Source organism: Chinchilla lanigera, unplaced genomic scaffold, assembly GCF_000276665.1.
Source record: "Chinchilla lanigera isolate Chin_1 unplaced genomic scaffold, ChiLan1.0 scaffold00005, whole genome shotgun sequence".
Classification (NCBI taxonomy): Eukaryota; Metazoa; Chordata; class Mammalia; order Rodentia; family Chinchillidae; genus Chinchilla; species Chinchilla lanigera.
The window spans coordinates 4,672,942-4,693,181 of NW_004955406.1; the positions used below are offsets into that span (position 1 = coordinate 4,672,942).

Genomic DNA, 20,240 nt, shown 5'->3' on the forward strand with positions numbered 1-20,240 from the left:
AGGCCATCCGAAGTCACAGACCTTCCAGGCAACACACAGGGCGTAATATAAGAAATCACGAAACCATAAAAAATATATATTGAATTTTCTTGGTAGAAAGTTGCATACCGAATAAAAGAAGGCAGTAAAAAATGACACTGAGTATAAAACGCCTGTTTCAAGCTGGACTGAAAAGTTACAGTGTGAGCATTTATCCATGACAGGAAGGCAGCACGGAAAACAACTCAGACGGCGTGCCCTGACTCCCTGCTTCATCAGGGACACAATTCCGTGGCCACACTCGCGTTTACTCTGCACAGAGCAGATTCTGTGGCCATCGACAGGGCCTGCGCCAGAGCACTGTGCAAAAGAAGTACAAGAAACGGACAAACCTCACAGTCGTCTGGACGCCTGACCCCGCGCTGCATGGCGGGCGGGTTAGGGCAGTGTCGGCGTCCTACTGCATTGCACACTTGGGAGCTCGGCCGGCGCTCAGCACAGGCCAGCGCCTTGGTCCCAGGAAATATTTTATACAGAAGCTGCACACACTCTTCCATGTCTTACAGGAACTGGACCCCCACAGTATCACTAGAGTCATCTAAACTTCCATTTTCTAAAAAAAAAAACCAGGGGATTGAAGGCAGGGCCTTGCACATGAGTGCTAAGCCTAGTGCTAAGCCTTATCCCCCGCCCTTTTTTAAGACAGTGTCTCACCAAGTTGCTCAGATTGGCCTCAAACTTGTGATCCTCTTGCCTCAATTTCCTAAGTACCTGGGATTACAGGTGTGCACCACCACACCCGGTAAGAAAAAAATTACTTTTAAAAAATAAGTGGCCAGGTATGGTGGTGCCTGCCTGTAATCCCAGGACCTGGGAAGCTGAGGCAGGAGGATCACCACGAGTTCAAGGTCAGCCTGAACACACAGCCTCTCAAAAAAATCACAAAAAAAATGGCAACAGATTACTTTCAGACATGATATATGACTGAAAATGGGACACGAGATGAATGGTAGTGTTAACATGATGTAGCAAAAGTATTTTAAGTAACATATTGCTTAAATAATTAAGCAAAATAATAACTGTTCATTTAAGCTCGTAAGTAATTTTCAAGTAATTGTCCGTCCCGATCACTCTAAGCCGAGCTTTGCTCCTCACACCTCCCCACAGATCTCCCATGCTGTGTTCCAGTGACTGAGGGATGACAACTTTTCCCTTCCCTTCAGATTGATGATTCCGACTGATCGGATAACGTAAGGGCCTTTGGCTTGTGATCTGTGGGACTGTCAACTGGAACCTGTGAAAAGAATCAGAATAGAATCAATGTACGGCACCCGGCAAGTGCTATTTTAACAGACCAACAGCTGATTCAAAAAAAAGCTGACTAAATAAGAACGGTCTCACACTCCATGCATACTTTTCTCAGTGTATAACCGTAAAAGGGACCACTACTTACAGCCGTCACGTCAGCATTTTTAATGCCGATATTTATGTTGTGTCTCCTCAGATCAGACTTGATTAAGGCTGAAACAGAGAACCATAAATAGAGTTACCATGAATTGTGTTGCATTTTTCTCCAAGCAGCAGTCTTCCCTCAGCATTATCAAACTGAACACACTGCAAAGCCGTATTTAACAGCATCCTTGTAGCCTAGAGAAGGTACCTCTCTAAGACTATCTAATTAGCAAGTCATTCATTAGTGAACAAATTCCCCAGTGGATTCTCTACGGCAGTATCAGCATCTAAACAGTTATAACACTGTGTGATCAGCTGTGACACTGCAGATAAACTTGGGCATGTGGGAGAAAAAAGTGCCTCTGCCAGCCAAAGGGCCCCAGGGAAGGCCGGGCAGGCCCTGAGACCAAGCGACACCTCAGACCCACACCTCAGGCAGCGCACCTGACAGCCACACAGCTCACCAATGAGGGCAGCGAGCGGCCGAAGCACAGCCTGAGATCGCGCTGCTGGGAGGTGGGGAGTGCCTGAAGCAGTGTGGTGTGGTGGGCAGGCCCGGGGTGTTTTAGAGTGCAACCAGTAAGATTTGGGGATTTGTGATGGGAAGATGGTGGCTTCGGCCCTGGACAGGTTGGTTATGAGACGGCCACAGGACACCCAGGTGGAAAGACATGACTGTATGTACTGGTCGGAAATGTAATGGAGGTCTCGGTCTGCAGATGCAGAGTTCTACGTTACTAGTGCTAAAGGAGGAGTGTGAAAGCCACAGATGTATCAAAAAAGAGTGTAAAATAAGACATAAGCTTGTAGGCAGTAAATAAATTAGCCATAAAACAAAGTAGAAACAAAGATGAAAGCTGGCAGAACACAACAATCATGCACGTAGCACTAGTGGAGGAAGCCCATGTTGCCACAATGACACCTCATTCTTTTTAATGACTGAATAATATTCCACTGTGTGTAGATACATTTTCTTTATCCACTCATCTATACCGATGCAAATCTAGACTGAATCAATATTTTGGGTACTGTGAATGGTGGTGCAACAAACAGGAGTTCAAATTTTTTTTTTTAAATACTGATTTCTTTTTTTTGTTTTTTTTCCGGTACCGGGAATCACACTCACGATGTCGCGCTTGCCGGGCAGGCACTGTGCCGCTGAGCTAAATCCCCAGCCCCATCTTTTGGATACATACTTAGTGGGACTTCTGGTTACCATGATAGCTTTATTTCTAGTTTTTTTTGAGAACTCCATATTTTTTCCCATTATAGCTCTACTAATTCATACTTCAACCAACAGTAGATGAGAGTTCTCTTTCCTCTACACCCATGTCATCACTGTTTGCTTTATCTTTTTGGTAACATCTACTGTAATCGGGATACAATGACTCTCACTGTGGTTTTGGCTTCTATTTCCCTCATTAGTGACCATTAAGCATTTTTCCATATAGTTGGCCATTTATCTTCTTTTGAGAAACGTCATCTCAGATCATTGGCCCATTTTTCACTATTTGTTATTTTGCTGTGGAATTGTTTTCATTTCTTCTGCCTACTGATCCCTCGTCAGATAGTTTGCAAGTAGTTCCTCCTATGCTATAGGTCGTCTCTTTGCTGTTTACTGTGTTGTGCAGCTTTTTAGCTGAATGTAATCTCACTTGTCCATTTTTGCTTTTGTTGCCCGTTTTTGGGATCATACAAAAAAATCTTTGGGCCTGACCAATGTCCTGAAAAATCTCTCTTGTGTTTTCTTTTTGTAGTTTTATAGTTTTGGGCCTTACATTTCTTTTTTCTGGCTACACATTTATTCAACAGAAAATAAAAGTCCTCCGTCTTTACTGAGGTGGCTGATCGTGTCCACAACCAAATCCAGCTCTAAACTGGATTCCGTGGCTGACCTGGCCCCAGCCTTGGCGTTCTTGTTGGTACCAGGAGGCACGGCACTGCATCTGTAGGTGTCTCTGTTGGCCTCCCTTTGTGTGAGCCTCATGGGTCGCACACCCTCCACACCTTAGGGCCAAGGTCTGCCAGTCTCGGGCCAGCTGCAATGCCAGGTGGCAGGCACCCTCTCAGGGGCAGGTGGAGGTAACTGTGGAGCTACTGGATGACTTTGTGGGCAAGGTACCAGTGGAAGTGTCTCCAGGCAAACTGTTCCTTCACATAGCCTTGGGATTTGAGACTGCATGGTCTTCATGCCACGAAGATTGGGCACATTTCTGTCCACCAGCTCTGGTGCTTGGGCATGTGGACATCTGTCCCCCTTCCCTGCTTAAAACGGTCGTAAATGGCAACCCAGCTCTTCTTGGGCATCATCAGCAGCAGCTGTGGGGGCCGAGGCCCAGGCTGGAAAGGAAAGGCGGGTCTCACAGTTAAGCCTCTGGTTCCCTGTGAGCTGGTCTTGTATATTCTGTATTCTCCTCCTGTGGTGTCTCATTCCCCAGCACCACTGACTGAGGAGACTTTCTTGTCTCTGTTTATGTCTTTGTTGGGAACCAACTGGCTAGAGACGTGCGGGCTTATTTCTGGGGTCTCTGTTCTATTCCATTACAAAGCTGGGTTCCTACTGCCTTGTAGAATGTGTTGAAGTCAGGGATTGTGAGGCCTCCAATTTTATTCTTTTTGCTCAGTAATGCTTTGGCTACTGGGGTCTTCTATGGTTCCATAAAAATTTTAGGAGTGTACGTCTATTTCTGTGAAACATCACTGTTGTTATGATAGAGAGCACTGACTCTGTAGACAGTTTTGGGTAGTAGGTATATTTTAACAACTTTAATTCATCCAACCCATGAACATATGATCTCTTTCCACTTTTTCATGTCTTCTCCATTTCATTCACCAGCATTTTGAAGTTTTCACTGTAGAGTTCTTTCTTCCCTAATTATTTATTCCTGGTATTTTACTTTTATGTAGTTACTATAAATTTCTACAGATTTGTTTCATCTAATGTGAGTATAGCCACTTCTGCTCACTTGCAGTTTTTGCTTATTCTAGCCCTTTACTTTGTCTCTGTGTGTATGTTCTGCTAGTGAAATGAATTTCTTTTGGGCAATATATGACTGCGTCTATTAAAAATAGGCCTCTTAAATCCGTTCAGCTTATCTAAATCTTTTACTGGAGATTTTAATCTGTTTACAAAGTTACCTGTCATTTTAAAATTTTTTTCCCCCTGTGTGTATATCCTTTGTTTCTTCCTTGCTTACTATTAATCTTTGTGGTTCGGTGGTTTTCTATAGTCACAAGGTCTGATTCCTTTCTCTTTCTTGTGTGTCTGTTCTACCAGTTAGTTTTATAATGCTGTTTTAATGTGGGAGTGTCCATTTGCGTCCAACTGAACTCTTGAGCATTTTTTAGTAATCAATTCCTTCAGTTTTTATGTATCTGAAAAAGGCACAATTTCCCCTTCACTTCTGAAGGATAGCTTTCTTTACTGGGTACGGTATTCTTGGTTGGCAGTTTTTTTTGTTTTTGTTTGTTTTGTTTTAACGTCCTTGAATATACCATTCTATTCCTTCCTGGCTTGCAAATTTTCTGCTGAGACATCTGCCATTAGTCTAATGGAAATTCCCTTATATGTGATTTGACATTTTTCTCTTGCTATGTTCAGAATTCTTTCTCTTTCAGTTTGTTACCTTAATTATAATGTGCCTTGGAGATGACCTCTTCCAAGTTGAACCTAACTGGAGTTGAGTTTCTGCACATCCATACCTCTCCCAAGACTGGGTAAGTGTTTAGCTATTATTTTGTTAAATATGCGTAGGCTCCCAGAGTGCTGGGATTACAGGTGTGCGCCACCACAACTGGCAACATTTCCGGTATTTTCAGTGGTAGCTTTTTGTTGAGTTTCTCTTTCATATTATGATTTGTTTGTATTTTCTTGTATCTCACTGAGCTTCCCTTAGGTCACTAAATTCCCTTTCAGACATTTTATAAACTTCCTATGAATAGGGAATTACTGCATACTCTTGAGCATTTCATATCTCCTTGCTTTCTCATGTTTCTTGTGTCTCTGTGTTATATGTGCACATCTTTTTTTTTTTTTAAGGAGGGAAGGTTTATTTAGCTCACAGTCTGTGGAGGCTTCAGTCCATAATCAGCTGGCTCCAAGGCAGGGTGGCGTGGCAGAGGGCCAACGGTTTATGGCGGCAGAAGACAACAAAAGCAGCAAGAGCAAAAGGTTGTATGTGCACATCTTATGCAACAGGCATCTTTTCCAACGTTATAGGATTTTGAAACTTTTTTAGGGAGTGCTCTTTCCTGTGAGGGGTGCTAGGCTGTCAGTGGAGTGCAGTTGTATCAGCTTTGAATCTGAGAGGATTCTGTAGTGTGGTCTCTGTACAGCTCTCAGCTGCAATCCTTGCCAGCCATGTCTATGGCTGTGCTGGTGGCCTAGGCTACAGGTGTTTGTGACTACGGTAACGTGGCATGCTTTTGCTGGGGTTGGGGCTGCCGCGTGGATGGCTGTCAGGTTGGGTGTGGGTACCCACAGGTGCTGCAAGCTGGTGGCTATGTAAGAGGACTCTCCACTGGTCGGGGCTGCCATCTGGCTGGCTGCTGGACCAAGCACAAGTGCATGTGGGTTTGGAGGGACATAGGCTTTGTGCTAACTTCTCCTCTGTGCTCACCAGCCTGTTCCCCAGAGAATGGGGACCACATGGGTTTGAATGTCCGTTTCATCCTTTGTCTTGGGCCTTGGCTCTGAGCAGCTGGGCTTGTATTACTACAGCCACCCATGAGCAAGGTGGAATGATGGTGAAGTCTCAAGATGGTGGAGTCACATGCTGTGACTACTAGCCACCAGACCGGAATACAATCTTGCAGCAGATATGGTTTCAAGACGGTGCAGCCTAGGTCATAAGCCTCAAGAGTGTGTAATGGTGGCATCTACTCTGTGGCAATACAGCATATGAACTATGACAGCTCTGTAAACTCTACTCAGGGTCTGACAGCTGGAGGCTGCTGTGTAGTCCTCTGCAGTGGCAGTGGGGATCTTAAGGATCTCTACCTCATCTGTGCCCCATAAGGACAGGTCTGTCTTGGATCCACGCCAGTCTGGGCAGATGAGAGTGTGTGAAAGGTAAGGGACTTCGCTGTCCTCTTGTGTCAGACTCCTTAAGGATCTTACCATCTGCTGCCACTCCAGTGCACTTCCTGTCCCTCTAGTTAGATTATAGTTTGTTTGTGGTGCTTTTGTGTAATGAGAATGAGCAACAGAACTTCCACTCAGCCATCTTGCTGATGTGGCAACACCAGACTGTTTTTTCCGTTTTGGTCTTCTCTTTGCTTTTCAGTTTTGGAGGTTTCTTGTTTGTTTTGCAATACTAGGGACTGAACCCAGGGGTTCTCTACCACTGAGCTACATTCCCCAGCCCTTTTTATTTTGAGACAGGAGCTTGCTAAATTGCTCAGGTGGGACTCGAACTTGCTATCCTCTTGCCTCTGCTTCTTAGTGAAGGGATTAGTTGTAGACCACTATATCCTGGTAGTTTGGGAGGTTTCTATGGGTATATCCTTCAGCCCAAAGGTTCTTTCTTCAGTCATGTCCAGAATAATAAATCCCTCAAAAGCATTCTTCATTTCTGCTACCAGGTTTTTGATTTTCAGCAGTTTTTGGTTTCTTAGACTTTCAGGCTTTCTATACTACCCAGTTTTTCTTGCATACTACCTATATGCATACTGTTTTATTGTTTTAAGTTCCTAATCTGACAATTCCAGTACCTATACCATATCTAAGTATGGTTATGCTACCTGCTATTTCTTTAAACTGTGCTTTTTGCCATATAATATGTTTTAAAAATTTTTTTTTCCTAGCCAGACACGATACACTGGGGTAAAAAAGGCAGCTGTAAAAAGGCCTTAGGCAATGTGGCGGTGAGGTGTCGGGGAGTGGGAGATGGCCAGGGGCCTGGGGGTGCACGTTTTCCTTCTCCCACGTGGAAGCCGAGTGTGCAGGGCTTGGGCCTTTCCTGTCCCCCAGGTTAGCGAGGCTCATGAATCCCGGCAGGGCAGATGCCGGTTAAGTAGTCTCTCCTGGGGCACAGCTGGTTAAGAAGAACGGACTGCTCCAGCCTATCCCAAAAGGCTCCTTCCCCTAGCAACAGGAGGTAAAGTTCCCGGAGTACGAGTCCCGTGTGTGGGCTCCCTCCGGAGTACTTCTCAGAGGTTTTCGCACTGAGCCTCCAGCAACTCTTCATCGCAGTCCTGGATCCCTACAGCAGCGCTGGCTCCCACGGGGTTCCGCTCTCGGGCTTCTGTTCCGATTCTCCGAGTGTGTGTTGTTCTCTCCAAACCGAGAGGCCACGGTCTGCACTGTGCTCCCACTTCCTTTATGGATCTAAGAAGAGCTGCTGACACTTTCAATCTGATCTGCTTTTTACTTGTTTTTAGTGTAGAGTGGCAGTGTGCAAGCCTCTTACTTGCCAGACGAGAAACTGGAGGCCCAGTGTTTTCTTTGAAATCCACACTGTCCCTCATAACTCCGCTCCATTGCTGGCATCAGTATTTTACAAAAATCCTCAATCTAAATTAATTGGCATTTGTAGATGGCAAAGGCATTCATGTAAAACTGGTGTTAAAGACTTTTTTCACTTTTAAATTAATTTTGCATATTTCATTTGTTTGGATTAATATTCATGAGTTTTTTTTAATAAAAATAACATGAGCCAGGCATGTAATCACAGCACTCTGGGAGGCTGGAGGATTGCAAGTTCAAGCCCATCTTTGAAAATTCATTAACTTAGCAAGACCCTGTCTCAAAATCCTAATATTAATACCACCAGTGCTAATAATAATAAATGCAAAGTCCTGGAGATGTAGCTCAGTGTGAAAGCCCTAGGTTCAATCCCTGTACCCCCACCCCCAAATCTGAAAAGGAAGTATGAACTGTTCCCTTTACTTTTGGTGCAACAATAACGCTGTACTTGACAGATACGTTGTTCTTGTCTGGAAATGAAGAACCAACAAATATCTAGGCCACAGCAGACAGCACTCGTATTTCACAGTTTTCTGCGTTTTGTTTTGTGAACTAAAGGTAATAGGGTAAAATTTCCTTGGGACAGGATGTTATTTATCGGGAACGGATACACTCACTCTGAGTGTTGTGACTAAATAACGCTAACCTTAGGTGGCTGTGTGTATCCAAGATAAATCACAGGGAAGATTTCATGATGCAGCTTTAAAGGTCAGGTAATCAAACATAAAGGTTTGATTCACATCCCTCTTATAGGTTCTGTCCTCAAATTAAGTATTACCAATTTGTAAAAATCCCTCTTTGACTATCCATGGATTCTGTCTCTCACACCGGTAAAGGGATGCAGAAAGAAATTCACAGAGCAAAATAACAGCAGAGGGCAACCTGGGCTTGGAAACACCGCTGAGCGCTGTCAGACCAATTCACTGTGTGAAAGGATGCCCCGCGGGGTCTACTGCAGAGCTGTTCACTGGCTGATGGGGAGACAACCCCCCACCTGTTAGGGTCACAGTGGTGATCTGTACCATGAATGTATAGCAGAAAAGACGGAGTGAGCTTTCCTTCTAGATTCTCAGAGAGGTTAAGTAACTAGTCGACAGTCACACAGCTAGTGAACAACAATCAGAATTTGCAGCAGGGTCTTTATTCCTCTGTTACAACAGCTTTGTTTCCTTTATAGAGCCATTGTTTCGATTATGAAACCTCCAAAATGAATTAACAGATTTATAGCCTTAGAAGAAAATAAGCAATATTCTGCTTTTAACCTCATTTTTAAACTAAGCCATGAGGAAGCAATACACATGAAAATTAAATATGCAAGACAACACAAGGCATATACTTTTGCAGGGCGAATACCCCGACTCACCTGTTAAAATGGTGCCCACAAACATCCACAAGCAGAGGAAAATGTTCCCTGTCCTAGGATCATAATCTGTTATGAGCTTTCCTTGAGCCAGTGTGAACAAAATCCCAAAAACCTGAAATAAGAGAAATTAGTTTTTATTAATTTTGCTTCTTTGAAACACATGTACATTTTTTTCCCCAGAACCTTTTAAAACTAATTTTCTTTACATGATTTGGCTTCTAGAAACGTTCACTGAAAAGTGAGACTGTCAAAACAAAAACTCTGGTTAAACTCATTATTCAGCAGACCATTTGGTAAAACAGTCATCAAGACTTAAGAGAGCCAGCGGATTACCTGGGCAGCAGCATTCAGAAGACCGGACGAAGTGCCCTCGGACTCAGGGTAAGTGATTTCAACGGCAAATTCAAACCCCAGGGGGAGGTACCCAGTCATGAAGAAACTAGGGAAACCAAGCCAGAATTACAGAAAGAATTATCAGAGGGGTCCTACCACATCCTGACGGACCGTTCTATGTCAGGCCTATTCCAATGATTAAATACGAGTATTTTGAGGTTGCTATGCAAAAGCGAGGAACCGTTATTAGTAACCAACCAGCTCAAAGTCACAAGAACTGAGAAGCAAAACAATTCCCAAGGTTTTTTTTTCCCTGAGGAAAGATCACTTCTACGCTTTTAAGTCAGCTGTCTTTATAACCAATAACAGTGCTTGGGCTGTGTTAGGCTCACACATGTATACATTTTTCTTCAATAGTGTACCAAAAACCAATTTTAAAGTTTCCTTCCTTTTCCTTTTCCCTCCTTCCTTCCTTTTGCTTTTCTTTCTTACTAGGGATTATAACCAGTGCCTTTGCACTGAGCTACCTCCCCAGCTATTATTTTTTAAATTTTTAATATTTAAAAATAATTTTAAAAATTATTTTTTTGAATTTTGAGATGGGGTCTGCCTAAGTCACTGTTCGCCAGGCAGGGCTTGAATTTGCAATCTTCCTGCTTCAGCCTCTCAGAAGGCTGGGGCTACAGGTGTGCACCACACACTAGGCTGAACTATTTTTGATAGTTTTGATGAATATTTATATGCACACAATGGATCTTTTAGAGTTAAAATACTAAACCTTTGGGTGAACTTAGAAAATCAGTAAACTAAAGTAATAACACTGTGGAATTATAATAGAATGGTATCATTTCTCCTAAACACATCTGATACTTACCCAAGTATCCCTCCAGTAATAAACACGATGATAATGTAGTCAAGGTCCAATGTGAAAGTAAATATAATCATTCCAATAAAAGATAAAATGTAAACTATCACAGTAGTCTGTCTAAAAGAAAACAACAAACTGTTAGGAATTTTTCTGATTCTCCTAATCATATAAAAATCATGTGGACTGCCACTGCTCTATTCATACTACTTTTAAAATTCACCCTTTCTTGTCTACAGAAAACGTATTCACCAGAGCACAGACGTTAAAGATTAAATTTAAGATTCAATAGCAGCAGCCCACAGACCTCACACCATGTCCAGTGCTCAATCAGAAAAGGCTACTCATGTGAGTATTTAAGAAGTCCTAGTCCACGTGCATCATATTTCATGATTCAAATCAAATTCCCCCTCTTCCAAATGCCTTCCCTAACCCCTACCGCATACGAGATTCTCTTCCATCTCCCCTGTCACTTACACCTACACAACTGGCACGGATGACGTCATTTTTAGTCTGTTACATTATCCTTTAACTTTTCCTATGTGAACACCTTATCTTCCCGTAAGGACAGAAATCGTCTGCTGCCGGCCACTGTCCCCATAGGAGAAATGTGCACAACATGAGATGCATGAATTGAAAGGCAGCTACTTTGGGAACCAAAACTACCCAAAGAACACCGCTATACCTACCAAGTTTTCTAACACGTGACGGACCAAAGACTATTGGGAAATTTAACCCTGAACAAGTGTTCCTTTCATCGACAAACTGAACAGATTTCACTCTAAGCTATAATTTATAATAAAGCCACAGACTGTTGTCATAAACCATGGGAGACTTATCCTGGAGAATTTCAAGATCAGAGATATTTCTGGAAGCATTTAGAATAATACAGCAGTACAGAAGCCAGACCTTAAAGTTGTACATGACAGAGGTCCGTATTTCCCTCACAGTTTATTTCCTCCATTCTTCTATTCATGAACAGTTCCATTCACTAATTTTCCCAAGCAGGGCCAGGGAGGTAGCTCAGTGGCACAGCGCCTGCCACCAGCAAGCTCAAGACCCTGAGTTCAATTCCCAGTACAGAAAAAAAAAATTTTCCCAAGCAGATGGGAGAAGTTTTGGCCCTTTAAGATATGTGGCCTGTGGCTACAGATGTAGTTAAGAGGGAAACCACTTGCCTTTCACTCACAAGGTCTGGGGTTTGATCCTTAGCATCTCTCTCTCTCTCTCTCTCTCTCTCTCTCACACACACACACACACACACACAAAGATAAAAGAGAAACCCACTATTCTTTTAAGGCCAAAGCAGAAGAGCGCTGCCACTGGAACCCTGCTCTGGTCTCCTACTTAGTATCACTCCCTCCTTCTTTTATGTTAACATTTTGCCATATACAGGCACAATCAAAATAGTATTTCCATATTATGTGGTATATTATAATGAAATGATACTGTGGTTTAGGGACATTTTGGTCAAAAATCGCTTAGAAAAACAGAAGTCTTATGCTCAACAATAAATTTTTTTTAAGAACAGTATTTGGTTTGTTTTTAAGCCCACAGAAAAAGAAAACAGTAAGATCACGTCTGTCAAAAGTTTCTCAAAAAGAGCTTTTTTAAAAATACAGATGTAAAAAAAAAATAAAATAAAAAAATAAAAAATACAGACGTACTCCCTTCTAAAGAAGTATGCATGGGTACTGTTAGAAGGGAAGAATGTTCGTAAGGTATCCACGTTCTCAAAGCTGAAATAACTATGACCAATAAAATAAAACAAAACATTATGTAGATTATTGAAACTTTCGCTAAATGAAGGGAACCTGCAAGTATTGAGTAACACTTTACACCCCTTAAGATAAAAAAGTAAAGGTCTACAACCAAACCTTTGGCTGCACACTGTACGTGTGTCTCCCATCACTCACTTGTACGTTTTGGTGTAGTCCAGCCATAAGCCACACAGAATGGAGCCCAGCATTCCAGCCACCACCAGCGTGAGCCCGATCCTCCCAGCATTCACTTCTTGATCCTGAAAAGCACACACACGAGAAGCTGGTCAAACACAGATCCTAGAGTCCATTCCTTTACGCGCGGGAATGATCGGACAACATGAGGCACACGTCAGGAAAAATCAGTACGTGGGTTAGAGCTGAGAGGCAGGGGCAGGTAAAAAACAAAACCAGGGAAATACAAAACAAAATGAGAACTAAAAAAGGAAAAATTTCTTTGGTCCTCCATGGTTAAAAGTACAATTTTTGTTAGGATTCTTAAGTAATTTACAGATGTCTGAAAAGAGTTTTACATAATCCAACTCCCTTCTTTTATGAGCAGAGAGGCCAATCAGAACTTGGTATTTGGGTCTGGGGATTTTGCTCAGCGGCAAAGCGCCTGCCTGGCAAGCACGAGGTCATGAGTTCAATTCCTGATACCGAATGAAAAACAAAAACAAAAACAAAAACAAAAGCAGAACTTGGTATTTGCTTCTTCACATTTATATTTGGATTCCTTTGAAATGGTTACCTTTTTCCATATAATCAATACCTTATTTCAAAACAAAATGAAACAGCATTGTCACAGTGGAGTAATTCTCTTTCAGCTGAATGTGGTAGTGCATGGCTGTGTTGAAGAAGGGGATTGCAAGTTCAAGTCCCACCTGAGCAATTTAGCAAGTTCCTGTCTCAAAAAAAGGACTGGGGATGTAGCTCAGTACAAAGGCCCTGACTTCCATCCCTAGCACCACCAAAGGGAAAAAAAAAATTTGTTTTCAAAGTTTTATGAAAGGAACTAAACGTGCTTAATAAAAATGATGGGTGATCACTGCTTTGGATTTAGACTCCAAGAGGCCAGACCAATCCAGAATGGAAGCACCTGTGTCAGGGGCCACAAAGTCACAGTCAACTTGAAAATGGCCCAGGAGAGTCAGTGGAACGGCCTCATACGGGAAGTAGCAGTGTGATGGGCGACCTGCTCCGGGTCCTTGTTTCTGCTGATTCTGCCATTCTCTGCTGATAAAGCCCCTTCTCTCCTCAGCTTTCAGAGCGCCTTTCACTTCTGGAGGGGCCCTGCCTGACTCTACCAGCTACAAATGTGTTCTCATTTAAAACAAAGGTAAATCTTTTATAGCAACAAAACTATAAATCTAAATCTTATGATTATGCCGACAGGCACTACATGGAGGAAAGAAAAATCCTAGGCAGAGTATGCAATATGATAAAAGCAGAAGCTCACCTTATAATATGTCAGTATCATTTGGTTTAATAATGTTGAGACTGAGTAAAATGCTCCAGTCATGATACCTACAATAATGAAGAAGAAATTAAGTACGTATCATTTATCTGTTCGTCAAGTGACCTGGAATACTGTGCAACAGTTATGAAAATATGTATTTTTTAGGCAGCTGCCAATAGTAATGATGGCCATTCCCTTTCAGGATGTGTGCTGATCAATTTAACACTGCCATTCCCTTTCAGGATGTGTGCTGATCAATTTAACGCTAACTTTGCAAGAGAGCTGTGTCATGGTTTGGGTGTGTCCCCCCCATCCCACAGGATCATGGAAGCTTTCCCCAGTGTGGTCCAGGCTGATGGGGTGGAACCTTTAAGAGGTGCAGCCCAGAGCCAGGTCACTAGGTCACAGGGGCGCCATCCTCAGAAGGGACCGACTACCGTCTCACAGGAGCTGTTACAAAGCAAGATGCCCTTACGCGCTGGCCCCTTAGCATGTGGCCATTTCCCATTTGCTTCTGTCCCATGTTGTGACAGTGCGGGTCGACACCCACTGAACAGATGGGGCCACCTGACCTTGGACTTCCAGCCTCAAAAACTGAAGAGGTTAAACACACCTCCTTTCTTTCTGAAGTCCCCAGCCTCAGATATTTTGTGATAGCAATAGAAAATGGTTCAATGTGCTATCAGAGTTGTGTCGTAAGACTATGATTATTTAGATTCAGGTATACTGACCATAAATCATATCCCCACATCACTACACGGTGACCCCTCAAGCAATGCATTACTTACTGAGCACCCATAGTACACTGTCTTGGTTACTCTTCTCTCGTTGCTGAGACAAAATACCCAACACCCAAAGTTAAGGAAGGAAAGGTTTATTTAGCTCACAGTTTAAGGAGGTTTCAGTCTATAATCAGCTGGCTCCAAGGCAGGGTGGCATGGCACATGGGCAACACTTCAAGGTGGCACAAGACGGCAAAAGCAGCAAGAGCAAAGTGGGGGCAGTGGGGAGAGCAAGCCTCTTTCCCTCCCTTATAATGTATGCTGGCTATCCGCCCATGCCCACACCATCTCAGAGTCCCCCTCTTGCACAGGCTCAGGATGAATACCAAAAAACATTCTAGAGCAGGAAGGACACATCCTTTTCACCCCAGGATGTAGAATCGCTGAGTCATTTAGCCAAACCTCTAGATTCCCCAAGTTGACACAATGCATCAACCATAACATACATAGAGCCAATGAACGTTAAAAGCACAACAGAATCCCTATTTCAGAGACTACCTTTGTATCAGATTTAGAGGGCAATTTGTTATACAAGGCAATATTAATGGAAGAGTATTTTAAAAGAGAAAAATAAAAACAGCAGGAATCATCTGAGCAAGTTTAAACTCTAAGGCATCCTCGTACATATTGTATGAATTTCAGCAAGCTTCTTAACCTGAGATTTAAGTGCAGTCTCTCTCTCTCATATTCCAGACACACAAACACTATACAGAATGTAACAAATAACCTTACTCATCACTGAGCTTTGCCGAACATTAACATGCTGTCATCTTTCTTCAGATTCATTTTGTAGACCTTTGCCAATCCTATTCTTCTCTTCTTTCCCAAAAGTCACCCACAGCTTGACCTTGGTGTGTATAATTTTATGTATTACTATATATGCACTAATGCAATCAGTAACTTTGTATAAACAGGACATTATTTAAATCCATTTGTAACTTGCTCTTACGGTGTAACTATTATGGCTTTGAACTCTACCTGTGTTGAAACTTTTCATTCTCGTTCATTAGCTTTCTCTGTTCATTCCACTGTGTGAGTATATTTAGATTTAGTTATCTCTAGTCCTATCAACAGACATCTAAGTTTTTTCCCCAGTTTTCCATTACTGAAAACAAGACTGCAATGAGTATTATGTTTCTGTTCTTACATACAAGGGTTCCTCCAAGAATATACCTAGGAAAACTACTTTTTTTGATGTAATCAAATCACTTCTCAAGGTAACGGTATCCATTTATACTACTAGCAGAGTTTCCACAGCTTCATATTGTAGTCAAATTTATCTTGATCAGAGTTTTAGTTTTTGTTTTCTGGCAATCTGAACCTGCATAACAGTCTATCCTACTCTGGCTTAGATGTGTATGTCCTTTATTACCAGTATGGCTAAGCATAAGGTATGAATAATACACACATATGAACATCCTCTGCTTTTCTCCGAATTGCTTCTTTTTTCGATTGACCTGCAAGTTATTTTTATGTTAGGGTACTAATTCTTTGTCAGTTACATACACTGCAGACACTTTCTCACAGTCTACTCTTTTGCCTTTTCATTTTTTAAATAGCGTCTCTTTAGAAAAGACTATTATTTAATGTAATTGTATTTATCAATATTTTTCTTTAGGATTTATGTTAATTGCATTAAGAAACCCTTGAGAATAACAGACACAGTCTGCTTTATTTGTTTCTAAAACATTAAAGTTCTGAGTTTTACTCTCCGCGCTCTAAGCCCACGCAATTCATTTTATACATGATGTGAAGTACAGATCTCTAACTCCACCTTACTTTCCCCATACGCTCACCTCCCCCAGGATAATTTACTAAGTTCTCTTCTGCCAAACATCGAGTTTTCATGTATTTACAGTGGGCCAGTCATTGGATCAGTGTGTAAATATGCTCGTTTTTCTTTTTCCAAGCACGGCTGTGTGACTTGAAAAGTAACCAAGGTCACACTCTCTATTTTCTGGCTTGGTAACTGTGGAATCGTGTGGAGACGTTGGACTCATGCGGGAGAACCACGCTACCGACTGACACTGAACCTGAAGCATGGCAAGAAATACACTGTGACGTGTTAGGCACTCAACGGTTTCTGGCAGGGTTCACTGCCGTAGAATAACCGAGACTATAACAAGGGACGCACTGGCAGACCCGCGCTCTCTGCTCTGCCCCGCGATCTACTGCCTATCGCTTGCTACTTTTGGCATCTCAATTATCCCAGCTTTATAAATACTGATAGCTAAAAAGAAGTCCCTCCGATCTCAACCTATTCTCAAACTTTAAATGGGTAAGAAGCCCGGCTCGCTGGCGCGGAGCCAGGCATGGAATGCGAGTGCCTAGTGGTTGCAGTTTTATCTGGTAAAGCGAATGATTAGAGGTCTTGGGGCTGAAAAAGGAGTCCCTCATGTGGTTCATGAAAATTTTCTCTATTGTTCTTGGCCCTTGCTTCTCTCATAGGAATTTCAGAAGTAGTCAAATTCCATCACAATCCCTGCCTAAGCAAGACTGCAGGAGGAAATCTGCAGCAGGTCTGAATGGGGTACTGGCCTTGGTTAGCTACTAAGCTTCCATGGAGCTCAGGGATGCGCCTGGACAGACAGGCTTACAGGCAAGGCTGAGGGTACAAGCGCTGCTGGGCCAGGGCTGGGCGCACGCGACTGTACCACACCCTGTAGGACCTGGAATCTAGCCAGAAACCAGGAAGGGCAGCAAGAGTTTGGACGAAGGCCTCTTGTAGCAAGGCAGGTTTGTGGTCTGAGTTTCAAGAATGGTATTATCTGTATTTCAGATAGTTAATGGCAACAGTTGGCATAGTGAGAAATTTTTTGCTCTAAATAGCCTGACCTTGCCAGGCATGATGGTGCACTCCTGTAATACCAGTACTCGGGAGGCTGAGGCAGGAGGATTGCTGTGAGTTCGAGGCCAGCCTGGGCTACATGGTAGGTTCAAGGCCAGCCTGAATTACACTGTAAGACCATGTCTCAAAAAAACAGAAGTAAATAAGTAAATAACCTGACCTCAAAAAATAAAAAACAAACAAACTTGTCTTAGTTCATTTGGTTCCTGAGTTTTAGACACTATTAACAATTCTGAAAAGCTGTCCTAGGAGTGCTACTCCTAATCCAGATTATTGCATGCACAAGATTTCTGCAATCTTATATACAGAATACGAAGCAGAGGGGGATAAGTGTTTGCCCAAAACGTGTGGCATGACCTTCTCTCAAACATCATGCTCCCAAGCTCTGTACCTTTTGGTGAAGGTGAAGAGGCCAAAGAAACTTCCCATCCAGCTGTAATGAAACTAATGCTGAACTCTGCCTATGGAAACAGGCAGAAAGGGTAAAAAAAATAATGGCACAAAATTATAGAGATTAGAATGGAGGTATCTGCAATGGAGGGGTCTCTGTGTGAGCGTGCCTGTGACAGGGACTGGTTCCAAGCTGGGCTGGAAGAGAGTTTTGTGCTGGGAAACAGTGAGGGGTGAAAGAATGATACAAAAAGTCATCTTCAACGACGGCCTTAAGAAATACATCTGGTGTCATACACAACAGTGAGCTGCTTCCTATTTTTGAATTTTAGGTTTAACCTAGACAGGGAAATTACTCACAAAATTAAGGAAGTATTCAAAGATGAGATGGTGCAACATCTGAGATTGGCTTTAAAATATTCCAGGAAAGAAAGAGGGGATTCGATTCCCATTACCGGAAAAACAAACAAACAAAAAAAAAGAAACAGGGGAAAGAGACTAAGCCAAAGTGGCAAAGAGCTGGTGACCTTTAGAGCTGGTGACTGCAGGCACACTTGGGTCCGGAGGAGTCACTGAGAGCAAAGGTTCTATTTCTGTGGCTGACAACACCCACTAAAGAAGCGAGGTACTAATCCAGGGGAAAGAATTTAGAGTTCACATTAGGACGTGATCTGTTACAATTTTAAAATGTTATGTACTAGGGTACATGCCTGGAAACACGGGAAAAGAACAGGACAGCACGGGACAGCAGTGAGTGACTCCTGAAGGAAAGCAGGACAGAAACAGGGTCCCGGGGGTCAACATGAACAGTGTTAATGCAAGACACAAAACCCAAGCTGTCCGAAAACTCTGAGAAGGACCAAGTGTGCTCGTACCTGTACAAGTACAATCAAGCTCTGTTACAGGGCTACAGAGTTAGAAGTGAGGATAAATACCTGTCAGCTACCCTAACAGATCTCGGAGGATGAGAACTGCTTTTAAAAGCCGGGACTGGCTATGGTGAGCTCCTTCACGCCTACTTCTGTGGCCGTAGTCAAAATGACGGCAGCTGCGCGTGGTAAAGAGAGGAAGTGCCGGCATTTCCCACACGTTTGCAGCAGCCGTAGATCCAGCCATACATGGGGCAAAGCACGCTATGAGAAGTCACCAAAGACAGCACTCCTCTATTTGAGATCTACTTTTCCTCGTATTTGAAAATACATAAAATATCTATCTTAGCATTTTTGCTTTTAGTACACAATATAAGCTCATGACTATGCTTAAGTTCACAAACCAATCTCATTAAGATTCAAACCACCATGTTAAATGAAAAGAATCTACAGTGCTCAAAGGTTTAAAATGACTGCAAAGAAAATGCAAGACCACTTACCATAAGAGATCAACAGAAGGACAAAGGGAATGTTTTTAAATAGGTTTCTTATTGACTTCTTATAGGAGTACTCTTCGGGGGGGTTGTTTTGAAGAGCTGCTTGCGCCTGACTTGGTGGGTACGGAGGCTTTTCTTTGAATGCTGAGAAGGTGCATGAAAATGAAAAGAATTGTATATAATTCATACACAGGTAATTGGGTATATTGCAACATATATAACTATAGGTATATTTCTTAGTGAGCAGATAATTCAGTTTAATTTTAAAGAGGCATAAAAGGCTCTTGTGGTGAGGTTTTCATTTTCACTAATTTCTAAGCGAAGACTAGTTTATCTTCAAGCAAATTACCTGCTCATAATCTCAACTGTCTAAATCTTCGAAGAGATTTGGCCAACACCCACAGCTGAGCTGCATCAGTAACCACTGGCTTGACCATTGGTTATTCCACATTTAGTTAGACAAGATTTTATCAAGGATTCTATTTTTAAATTCAGTTAATTTATAATTAGAAGTAGAAATTAGAGTAAGCCAATATACTACTGAACTTTTAGAGCTCTATCTTGAACTGGTAACTATTGTGAAATTTGTATGAAGTTCATCATCTAATCCAATTACACCACTGGGGCTGAAAGTGTGCAGGTGGACCCCTGGGGGGAGGGCTGGGTCTTTCTTGCTGACTCACTAGAGCTGCATATGGAAAACGTAGAGGTAAAACTAAGACACACGAATGTGTGGGGTGTCTAATGCTGTAAACGTCAGCACTCTTTCTAGTTAGAGATTTCACACCTTTCTCAGCCAGACATCAAGAGACCCCCCGCACATACTTTCAAAGAAATCCTGTTTATTAATTTATGTTAGAGCACTGAAGATTGAACCCAGGGCCTTGCCCATGTGAGGCAAGCGCTCCACCACCGGCACATACCCCCAGCCCTAGAGACGCACTTAGGTGTGCAGGGAAGGATCTAGCAACTTCCCACAATACATGGCAAGAGGGAGATTTCGGGAAGGTCAGTGCCAGATCCAGTGGATAAGATGGATGAGGACACACCAGGCTTTTACGAGCTTGCCTTTCTCTTGAATGGCATCAGCAACATTCACCCTGCTTTTGATCATACTTTGTAAAGACACTTAGGCAGGAAGATTTCAAGAACTGCTTTAGGAAGTAGCAAAAAATGT

General features: G+C 42.6%; 1 protein-coding gene, 1 long non-coding RNA gene and 1 pseudogene across 3 annotated transcripts in view; 1 reads left to right on the forward strand and 2 right to left on the reverse strand.

The window, feature by feature from the left end:
• Window positions 1-855: 855 nt before the first annotated feature.
• Flvcr1 (feline leukemia virus subgroup C cellular receptor 1) overlaps window positions 856-20,240 on the reverse strand; it is a gene marked incomplete in the record, with an annotated part of 29,062 nt that continues 9,677 nt past the window's right edge. The window contains 8 exon segments of one of the 2 annotated variants that reach the window (XM_013520040.1): window positions 856-1,273; window positions 1,433-1,500; window positions 9,261-9,372; window positions 9,594-9,699; window positions 10,468-10,578; window positions 12,375-12,478; window positions 13,678-13,745; window positions 19,067-19,207. In XM_013520040.1, the coding sequence (XP_013375494.1) occupies window positions 1,199-1,273; window positions 1,433-1,500; window positions 9,261-9,372; window positions 9,594-9,699; window positions 10,468-10,578; window positions 12,375-12,478; window positions 13,678-13,745; window positions 19,067-19,207 (785 nt within the window). 2 annotated transcript variants of the gene reach the window in all.
• On the reverse strand, window positions 1,507-5,517 carry LOC102018464 (annotated as a pseudogene).
• Window positions 13,450-16,787, forward strand: LOC106149811. Its single transcript, XR_001236228.1, has 2 exons — window positions 13,450-13,557; window positions 16,370-16,787. It is a non-coding gene; the product is annotated as an uncharacterized LOC106149811 (long non-coding RNA).